The 11,524-nt window shown below is 39.9% G+C and overlaps 1 protein-coding gene across 1 annotated transcript in view; it reads right to left on the bottom strand.

The window, feature by feature from the left end:
* Satl1 (spermidine/spermine N1-acetyl transferase like 1) overlaps positions 1-4,483 on the bottom strand; it is a 49,215-nt gene extending 44,732 nt beyond the window's left edge. The window contains exons 1-3 of the mRNA XM_050130213.1: positions 3,475-4,483; positions 2,785-3,369; positions 2,414-2,739 (exon numbers count right to left, since the gene is read on the bottom strand). Coding sequence (XP_049986170.1) covers positions 2,414-2,739; positions 2,785-3,369; positions 3,475-4,483 — 1,920 coding nt within the window. The remainder of the gene's footprint in view (positions 1-2,413; positions 2,740-2,784; positions 3,370-3,474) is intronic.
* Between the last annotated feature and the right edge of the window lie 7,041 nt (positions 4,484-11,524).

Raw genomic sequence — 11,524 nt, 5'->3', positions numbered from 1 at the left:
CCTTCTCTTTTAAATCTGACACCAGGGTTGACTCTGACTTGGTGCCCTCCACTTAATAACTGCTTGCCTTTATATAAGAGAGGGGGATTATGTCAGGAGCCATTTCCCCTCTAAAAATCATTACAGGAATCACCCTGGGGAGTCTGCAGAATGCCCCTCACCCAATTAGCAGCTATCTGTTAGCAGAACAGGCCTCACATTCCAGCTATCCAGGGAACCAGGTGTGGCCACTTGACTTCCTAGCCTACCTCCTGGCCTACGTGACCTGGAACACGCGGCAAGAATCCAGTTACCCTGCCCCCCATTCCTTACCATATATAAACTGTAACCCGTCCCTAATAAACTGAGGCTTTGACAAAGTTGCTTGGCCTTCTTCTTCTGTCTTAGCTCATTCCCTTCCAGGTAGCGCCCCTCCGAGACCCTGGAATTACTGATTGCGGGTGGGTTACTAACCCCTAGACTGAGTAGCCCACCCAATGCAATCCACAAAAATAAAATAAAATGTTAAAATTATTTATTAAAAAATAAAGAACTCCATTGTTCTTGAAATAGCTTCAGAAGTTTGCTTCTCATATTTACACACTATCTTGCTTTTGGCAAATTCCAAGCAATTAAATTCACAGAGCATTCCTTTTCTGGAGGTAAACCATATATGTCAATCCAATATAAATCATTATTAATGTTTCATACTTTGAATAATAAATTTATATTTGCTATAAATTTGGTTAATATTTCTTATCAAAAGTTTCATTGTGCTAGCTCTGAAAATTTTATGAAAACAGTTTTCATTTATTTTTGAGATTATACTATATTTACATCATTTCTCCCTCTATTCGCTCCCATATATTTTTTGCTTACTTAGCAATGTCAGAAGTCACAGTCATAAATTCTCACCAAAATGACTGCCTAGACATGAACTCAACAAATGCAACAATAAAATCTTACATGTTTATGCATCAATTTTCAATTTAAAATGCCAAATCCAATCATGTCAGTCACATGAAAATACATATGTGCTTATACATTAAACAATTTAAAAACTTTTCTTATACTATTATGATTTTTAAACAATTAAAAATTTTTTATACTATTATGATTTTGTTATATTCTTTTGTATTCAAACTTTCATTGACATTATTTTTTAATTTACATTATTTTATTTGTTCAGAAAAGCCAGAGTTAAAACATATTTTGCATTCACAAAAACTGAAAATATTACATCTTCTCATATTATAGTATAAGAATACAACAGAATATTTCTACCCCTGAATAGGTCTTACTGATGTATAAAACTGAAATAAGTTTAAGTTCTTCAAAATAAAGCAATATGCTAGACCATTTTGTGTCAATTTGACACAGATTAGAATCATTTGAGAGGACAGAACCTCAATTGAGACAATGCCTTCATAAGATTAGACTACAGGCATTTTAAGACTGTACATATTTAATCAATTACATATAAGCCTATAGAGCATTTCCTTAATTACTGATGGATGTGGGAGGGACCAAACTATTGAGGGTGGTGCCATCCCTGAACTGGTGGTCCTGGGTTCTATAAGAAAGCAGGCTTAGCAAGACATGAGGAGCAAGCCAGTAAGCAGTACTCCTCCACTGTCTTTGCATCAGCTCCTGTCTTCAGGTTCCTCCTCTGTTTGAGTTCCTGTCATGATTTTCTTCAGTGGATTATGGCTTGGGATATGTAAGACAAATAAACCCTTTCATTCTCAAGTTGCTTTTGGTCATGGTGTTTCATAATAGCAATAGTAGCCCTAAATAAGACAAAAGGACTATTAATTTTTTTCCAAAAATTCCAGACATAAGAATATAACTTCATTATTAGCATCCTACCATGTTCATATTATATCATTTCCATAACAGTTAGTACACATTTATAAAGATGTGTTCTTTATATGGTCTTGGTCAGTTGGAATAGAGCATGAAAAGCAACAGTTCAGGAAAAAACATACTTTTGCAACATTTCAACTAGGTGGTAGCAATACTATATGCATAAGTGTTCGTTCTGATCAACATTGTCACCTTTACTGTACTGGTATGGTTTCTAGGAAAGACATTAAAATGAACAGGCGCATAAGAAAATTTTCTCTCAGTTCTTTAGACTCATGGGATATATCTGTGAACAGACTTCTGGATATGCTTTACCAATGAAGCTATATTCCCAAGTCCAAATCTCATATTTTTTTAAATTTGTATTCTGGATATAAAGAAAACATTACAACAATCTCTTGTAGAAATTACTATAATTTTGATTTATATGAAAAATGAAGATTGTAAAGGTTTATGGATTATAAATAACAGAGCTAGATTCAAATTTAGATTTTCGTTTAAGTTTTGCATTCATTTTGTTCTTTCAGCCCTGCACTAATTTCTAAGAATTAAGAAAATGCAGACTTACTTTGATCAGTCGCAGAATATCTGGGCAGTCTTGAGGCTCAGCAGGTCTTATTTTGAAAGGAACAGAGTTTGTCTTTCTCATGGGTAATTGGAGCATTCCTTCTTGATTTTTACTTAAATCACTCATGCTTGATTCACTTGGCTCTAACTGACTTTTACGTGGTTGACTTCCGCTTACTTGAATTGATTCTGATTGGCTGGTAGTGTCTGATGGGCTGGCTTTTGTCTCTGGCTGACTTGGACTTGGCTCTGATGTATCTGATAGTGTCATTTCTCCTAGGTCTGGTTGGGTGGTATCTGGTTGACTTTTATCTAATTGAGTGGTTTCTGGTTGACTTGTCTCATATGGTTCCATGCCTTCTTGCCATGTACCCAGTTGGCTGGTGCTTGTCTTCGATTGCCTTGGTATTGGTTCCCAAATATCTGTTTGTCTCATGTCTGGGTTGCTGGGACCCGGATGCCATTTTTCTGATTGTCTTGTGTTTGAGCAGCTGGGGCTTGGTTGCCATGTATATAATTGTCTTACACCAGGGAAGTTGGGACTTGATTGCCATGTATCCAATTGTTTCATGCCAGGGTGGCTTGGGCATGTTTGCCATGCATCTGATTGTCTTGTGCCTGACTGGCTTGGTTGCCATAAATCTGAGTGTCTCATGGCTGAGTGGCATGGACCCCATGGACATGAGTCTGAATACCTCATGCCCAGTTGGCTTGGGCCTGGTTGCCATGAATCCAATTGTCCCATACCTAGAGGGCTGAGCCCTGCTGGCCATTTGCCTGATTGTTTTCTGCTTGGGGAGTTGGGACCCCATTGCCATGAATCAAACTGTTTAATGCCATGTTGATCAGTGCCTGATTGCCATGTGTCCAAGTCTTTCATGTTTGATTGGCTGAAGCCTGATTGACAAGTGTCAGGTTTTGCCATGGCTGGTTGACTGAGGCTTGATTGTTGTGTATCTAAAATTTTTACACTTAGATGGCTGTGGCGAAGTTGCTGCATGTCTAATTGTGTCGTATCTGGTATTCTAGGGCCTGGTTGTTGTGTATCTGACCATTCCATACCTGGATGAATAGGCCCTAGTTGATATGTGTCAGATTGTCTCATGCCTGGTTGGCTAAGGCCCAATGGCCATGTGCCTGACAATCTCTTGCCTAGTGAGCTGGGGCCTGGTTGCCAAGTACTCAACTGTTTCATGCCTTGTTGGTTCTGGCTTGATTGCCATGTGTCATATTGTCTCATATCTGGTTGGCTGGGTCCTGGTAGTCCTGGGCTTGGCAGTCTCATAACTGATTGAATAGGAGGGCCTGGTTGTGCTGTGTCATGTTGTTTCATACCGTGTTCGGTTGGACTTGGTTCTTTGAATTCTAAATGTTTGATGACTGGGTGATGTAGGCCTGTTTGCCATGAATTTGAATGTTTTTTGCCTAAGTGGCTTGGGTTCCATTGATATGCATCTGTTTGTCTCAAGCTTGGAGAGCCTGGATCCCAATGCCATGGTTCTGGTTGTTTCATTCCTGGATAACTTGGATCTGTTTTCCATGTATCAGGTTGTCTCTGTCCTGCGCTTGTGTCTCGTTGGACAATGTCTGATTGTCTCATTTCCTGATTGCTTTGGTCTATTTGCCACATTTCTGGTGATTTCCTGCCTGGATATGCTGAACCCAATTGTCGTGAGTTTGTTTGCTTTATGTTGGGAGGAGGAGGGCCTGGCTGCCATATGCCTGTTTGGCTCAGGCCTGCTTGACTCATGCCTGGTTGGCTTGTGCCTGGATGTTTCATATGCAGTTGGCTTGGGTCTGGCTGCCTCAAACCTTGTTGACTCATGTCTGGTTTGCTCATGCCTGGCTGGTCCATGCTTGGCCCTGGTTGGTTCATATCTGGTTGCCTTGCATCTGGTCTTGTCACATCTGGTTTGTTCATGCCTTGTTGGCTCATGCTTGGCTGGTTGATGTTTGGTTGGCTTGGCCCTGGTTCTTTTGTATTGTATGGACTTTCATCTGGTGGGCTCATAACTGCTTGATTCATGTCTGTTTTGCTTTGGCCTGCTTGTCTTATGCCTGGTTGGTCCATGACTCTTTGGCAGATGATATCTTAGTAAACAACTGACTGGCCTGTAAGAGTCTTGATAGACAAGATCTTTTGACTTACAATGCTGTGATGAAAAGTTGTCAGCTGTTTCCAGTTTGTCGCAACTCACACTTGGAAATAGTCTCCTGTCATGGTGGAATAGGAAACAGAGATGACTACCTGAGGAAGGTGATGAATCCTCTGACTTGCTGAAGTTGACTTCATTAGAGACTGCAACTACAAGCTTAGTTGGATTTCAGCCTGCCATCTGGCCTTTCCCTGCCAAAAGGCTAGAAAAGAGGGAGAACAAAATGATCCTTGAAGACTATTACCATCTTACTTTTCCCCTGGTCCACACAGGACTGCATCATAATGATGAAGTCACAATGCCAATGTCTCTGTGCCTATGTGCTACTCTTCCAAGTGGTGATGTAGGGGCAGGGCATGGGCTGCTTGATTACAGCTTCATTGCTTCGTTTAAAGAACAAGTACCTGCTTTTCCATTCTCACCACTGCACTGTAGCAGTATGCTTGCAAGTACCCCTCCTCCCACACTACCTCCATTCTCTGTGGACTTTGCTGAAACTTGGTGTGCACATAGCTTTCCCTCTTCCTGTGGACCCTCTCAACCCCTTTCTAGTCCATTCTCATTTCTTTGTGTGAGCCGGGGATATTGAGAAGCATCTCTATCTGGGATCTCCAGTGACCACACCAGACCTGGGTTCAGATAGGGGATTTTTTACTCTGCTTCATTTCCTTTATTACAATCTCTTCATCCTCACCCCCATCCTTGTACCAGTCTTACTGTAGGCACAGTACCTCTTACCTCATCTCCATATACCACAAGTTACAACTCTGAATACAGACTGAGAATTCCCTTGGTTTTTGATCCCTGTCTTTGCAGATGATTCATTGGCTTACTGCAACCTACTGAAGAAGGCTAGACCAGTAAATCAAAAGAAGGGGGAAAGCCCTCACTATATAAATCAAAAGAAGGGGGAAAGCCCACACTATAACAACAAAATAACAGGAATCAAGAAGTTCTAGTAATTGATAGCTCTCAATATTAATGGTCTTCATTCCTTTATAAAAACAGAGTAACAGACTGGATTAGAAAACAGGATCTATATTTCTGTAAACACACCTTACTATTAAGGAAAGACATGCTCAGGTAAATGGATGGAGAAAGGTATTTTAAGCAAATGACCTAATAATAAAGCAGGTGAAACTATGATAATATCTAAAGAACTTCAATCCAAAACTATTTAAAAGACACAGACTAAACATATATTTAGTCATTGGACTAAACATATATTTTTTGCCTTGACCCCTAAAAGAACTAAAAACAACAAAATTGGTCAATAAATATCTAGACTGAGGATGAAAATAGAGAAATTTTTACTATATGCTCATCAAAGGACAAATCCACCAAGAGAATATTGTAGTTCTAAACAATTATACACCAAATGCACAGGCATATAAGTTCACAAAAGAGAAACTACTACATGTGAAATTACACATTGTCCTTCACATAGTGATAGTAGGTAACTTCAATACCCCACCCCACTCTTACCAATAGACAGGTCATTCCAGACAAAGACATAACAGAGAAATGCTGGATCTAAATTATATCATAAATCTAGTCCATATTTACATAATATCTCACACTCACATAAAAGAATATATTCTTTTCTCAGCATCTCATGGAAAATCCTCCAAAACTGACGATATACTTGAATACAAAGCAAGGCTCAAAAGATGTAAGAAAATTGAAGCAACATCTTATATCCTAACTTGCCACCATAGATTAAAGCTAGATGTTAACAACAGTGGAACCAATAGAAATTTTATAAACTCATGCAAACTGAATAACTTACTATTGAATGAAGGATGGTTCAAGACAGAATTAAGATAGAAATTAAAAAGTTATTAGAATTGAATGAAAAGGAAAACACAAGATAACCAAACCTAGGGGACAAAATGAAGTCAATTCTAAGAGGCAAGTTTATATAGCTCTTAGTGACTATATAAAAATGAGGGATCTCATATTAGTAACTCAATGGCATAAGTGAGAGTTCTAGAAAAGGATAAAATAACACTCCAAAGAACCGACAGAAAGAAATAATCAAACCTGGAGTAGAAAGCAATAAAATAGGAACAAACCTCCACCACCATCACTACCCCCCCCACCCCCCCACCAAAAAAGAAAAAAATGCAAAGATAAAAAGAAGAGTTGGTTCTTTGAGAAAACTAATGAGACTTATAAAGACTTAGCTAAATTAACTCAAAGATGAAAAGAGAAGTTCCAAATTAATAAAATTAGAAAAGGAGGACTTCACAATAGCCACCAAGGAAATCCAGAGAATCATAATGACATGCTTTAAAAATCTATACCCCATCAAACTGGAAAATTTAAAAGAAATAAATTTCTTTTTTTTTTTTTGAGCTTGAACCTGACTTCATTTGATCATACTTAAACCTAAGGACCATACACAAAAAATTAACTTAAAATGAATAAAAGACCTAAAATGCATAAAACTCTGAGAGGGAATACAGGAAAGCCTGACAGTGATTTCTAGGCTCTGCAATCAAAGGCACATAAGAAAAAAAAACACACATCAAACCTCATGAAAACCAAACAATTTTGTGCTTCAAAAAATTTATCACCTTATCAAAGTGGCAACCCATGGAGTCAGGGAATGTATTTTCAAATTATATATCTGGTAAGAGATAATATCCACAATACACAGAGAATTCCTAAAATTCAGCAAAAGAAACCAAATACCTTGATTAAAAATATATTCAAAGGCCTTAAATAGACATTTCTTCAAAGAAAATGTAAAGATGACCAGTAAAATAAGCAAAACATGGTTGATTTCATTAATCAGAGAAGTGCAAAGCCAAGCCCAGTGTTGGGAAGAGGACTGTATGAGCAGAGTGTTCGCTGACCAGCGTGAGCACCTGTGTCTGGAACCCAGAAAACAGGTAAGACAGAGGCATCTGTAATCCCAGCACGAGGGGAAGTTGGGGTGGACAAGGAGATCCATGGGGCTCTCTGGCCAGCCAGTTCAACCCAAACAGAGGGCTCCAGATTCAGTAAGAGACCATGGCTCAATGAATAAGGGAGAGGGTGATAGAGGAAGATCCCCAATGTGTGGCCTCTCACCTCTGCATGCTTGGGCATGGAGATGCTCACATGTGAACATATTGTACTAGTTTTATCTCTGTGGCTATTAGGGTTTATTGCTGTGAAGAAATTTCATGACCACAGCAGCTCTTATGAGGAAGACATTTAATTGACAGCAGATTACAAGTTCAGAGTGTTAGTGCATTATTTTCATGGTGGGGACCATGGATGCATTCAGGCAGATATGATGCTGGAGAAGTAGCTAAGAGTTGTACATCCAGATTAGCAGGCTATAAGAAAAGAGAGACACATGGGGGGCCTAGCTTGGACGTCTGAAATCTCAAAGTCCACCCCTGTGACACACTTCCTCCAACAAGCCCACACCTCCCAACAGTGCTTGCAGTAATTTTTGGGGGAGAGATCAGCAACAAATATCCCCAACACAAGAGACTTCAGTTTATGTAAAAGAACTAACTGGAGGACACGGTGGACACCATGCGGGATAGTCCAAGCATGAAACAGTGAAGCCCACACTGAGAGCAGATCGCCCCACTACAATTAAATCAAGTAGGTTCTTTGGGGCCTGGCCTGCAGAGTGGTAGGCCTTTTATTGGTGAGGTCCACGGGTGAACGGGGAGCCTGGTTCTGTCCCTGAAGACCCTCCTGAGTAGGGAGAGTGTTCTTGACCCACGGCAGGACACAGGAAATGGAGCAGGGGCATTCCCCGACCCCCTTGTTCCCCCGGTTAGTCTGCGAGGGCTGGTACCCACCGCTGGGCCTTCTCCTCCTCTGCTGTGACCTCTCTCTACCTGGCCCATCCCAGCTTGCGCCCTGGGGCGTCCTTTACTCCCCCTCCCTTCCACGGGGTGCAGGATCACCCAGTTTAGCCTGTTTGGGCGCTGGGTTGGGAGCTAGGGGCAGAGGGCAGTGGGATTTTCTCTGTTTTGGTGGCTGGCCTGCAGAGTGGTCCCTGGCGAACGGGGAGCCTGGTCCTGGTCCTGAAAACCCTTCTGAGTGGTGAGAGGGATCTTGGCCTGTGGCAGGAGCCAGGAAACGGAGCGAGGGCATTTTGTAAGTGGGGCCCCTGTCCAGCAGGGAAACCTGATCCTGTTTTAAAAGACCCAATAGATAGCATCGATAGGAGGAGATGGGCAGGCGCCAATCTAAAAAACAACATGAAAACACCAGAACCCAATGATCTTACAACAGAAGGACTTGAACACCCTAACACAGAAGAAGTGGGAAAAAATTGACTTTATGAAAGCAATAGAATCCTTAAAAACAACATGATGTAAAAAATGCCCTTATAGAAATGGATGAGAATTATAACAAAAAGTTTGAAGAAATGAGTAAATACGTAAATGATACCCTGGGAAACCAGTGTCTTCTATCAGATTCAGTGTGGTCAGATTGATATTGAGGTCTTTAATCCATTTGGACTTGAGTTTTGTGCATGGTGATAGATATGGATCTATTTTCATTCTTCTTCAGGTTGACATCCAGTTTTGTCAGCACAATTTGTTGAAGATGCTCTCTTTTTTTTCCATTGTATACTTTTAGCTCCTTTATCAAAAATCAGGTGTTCATAGGTTTGTGAGTTAAAGTCAGGGTCTTCTATTCAATTCCATTGGACGACTTCTTTGTTTTTATGCCAATACCAAGCTGTTTTCAATACTGTAGCTCTGTAATAGAGTTTGAAGTCAGGGATGGTAACGCCTCCAGTAGTTCCTTTTTTGTATAAGATTCTAAAGGCGTAAGTCACGAACAATGTCACAACAGTTTGGCATTATGATTAATAGAGTGGTATTTATTTAAAGAGGAAAAAACTTACAGATCACCGTCTCAGACAACAGCCCTCTGTGCAACCAGAAAGGGAATCTAGTCGTCGTTGGAGCAGGAAGTGAAGAGAGCGAGTGGAGGAAGTAGCCGTTTTTTTTAAAAGGGAGAGAAACCACGCCCCAATGAGCTGGTATCTCAGCAGCTATTGGTTGGAGGGGCGGAAGGACCTCCCGCAACACCTCCCCCTTTTGTTTAAGTAAGAGAGTTCTAAACCTACTAGGAAATTATATACAATAAGTACAAATATCCTATTCTAACTAGCTTAGGTCTTGTATAATAAATAACTTGGCCAAGTCGTGAGAAAAAAGTAACTACATTTATATAGTCTTCAACCCCATCAAAGATCTGAGAAGGGAAATAATGTTAACTGGGTAATTAGGAAGTTCAGTAAAACAACTTCCAAAACATGCAACAAATCACAGAGACAACTAGCTACCTGGGCAATCACCCAAAGTCATGTTTGCAGCGTTGAAACAACCAACTTTGGCTAAGGCCTAACATAACTGACATACCATTTTCAAAGGCAAGCAGCTTTTCAAAACTATCTTACCCTGTCTTGGCAGGATATGACAGTCCCGTTTTATCCATTGATGCATGCTCTGTATCTCTGTCAGTGGTTGAGGTATGGGCATTTCTTTGCCCCAAGGCCAGTTCTGCCAAAAAGAAAGGCTCCAGGTGGAGTGTCTTTGGTGCTCAACATTCTCTTGGGAATAGAGCGGTGTTGCCAGGAGCAATTGTGTCTCACTACCACAAAACTCTGAGTTAGATTAAAGGCCATTTTCTACAGCTCTTTGAAGAAGTTGAAGATTATCTATCTATACTGAGTATAATCTCTATATATCTAAAGAACCTGATTAGTCTAATTATAAATGACAAACTTAGATGACTATTAATCTATATAATTCTCAATATTTATCTAACTTAAAGAGTAAGACAATAACGACTGTGAAACAAATGAGGACAATTTTCTCCAAATATAAACAATGTACAAATATACATTGCAATATGGTAAATATATATCAATACATAAACTATATAATTATCTTAATCAGAGGTAGAAATGTACACTGCAATATGGCAAATGCATGCAATATGTATATCAATACAATATATGTCAATACATAAAAAATGTTTTAAACAGAGGTAGAAACATGCATGCATACAATAGTCAATATAATTTAACTTTGTATCAATATACAAGAATCGATACCAACATATTTTTCTAAAAACAGTAACACACAATTATAAGTCTATTATCCCATCATCCCTCTTTTTTTTTGGCTATATATGGCCTTAGTCTTCCTATTTGCCCTTCGGGCCTTATGCATTCAACCCATCTTGTGCTTTGTTTTATACGAGATAGGGTTCCAATTCCCAGAAACTGAACATCTACCTCTTGGAGAGGCCAATTCGGATGCCAAGATTCTGGAGTAATGATACTTACATACACACCTGTGTCTAATAAGCCTTCAATAAAAGTGCCATTTATACAGACTCTTAGCTTTGGTCTTCGATCGTTAATAGAAGTCTGCCAAAATAGATGTTTACTCTGTCCTACTGGGTTTTTTTTTTTGACTCATTCTCCATGCATAATTCATCATTTAGACCAGTATTACTTTTTAGAACAGAAATTGGAGCTTTTAATTTTCTGGGTGAGGCACGTTCTCCACTGTGACTGGGAATGACTGGGCCACTGTTGGCTGCGAGAGGCCCCTCAAGGAGTTTCCCGATGGTATCGGGTTGCCTTGTCTGTCTTTTGTTGACCTGCATTGGTTGGACCAATGCTGACCTTTACCGCATCTCCTACATATACCTGAAGGCCGAGGTCTCCTATTTTTGTCATTCCCAGAAGAAATATTCCTAGAAATTCTGTGCCTGCAATCCCTTTTCAGATGTCCTAATTTACCACAATTAAAACACCTGGCAGTTTGATATCTCCTCATTGCTGTGGAAACCGCTTCTCCTACCCAAGATTCATCATTATAGCTAAACGCCTCAACATTCATCGTATGCTGAATCCATTCATCCATAGGTGCTGATCTAGACTTTAAAGGCCCAATTATCTTTTTGCATTCTAT

This window comes from Alexandromys fortis, unplaced genomic scaffold (genome assembly GCF_014885135.2).
Source record: "Alexandromys fortis isolate MF-2015 unplaced genomic scaffold, M_Fortis_MF-2015_v1.1 scaffold_230, whole genome shotgun sequence".
Lineage (NCBI taxonomy): Eukaryota > Metazoa > Chordata > Mammalia > Rodentia > Cricetidae > Alexandromys > Alexandromys fortis.
This window is presented reverse-complemented; position numbering and strand designations above follow the sequence as displayed.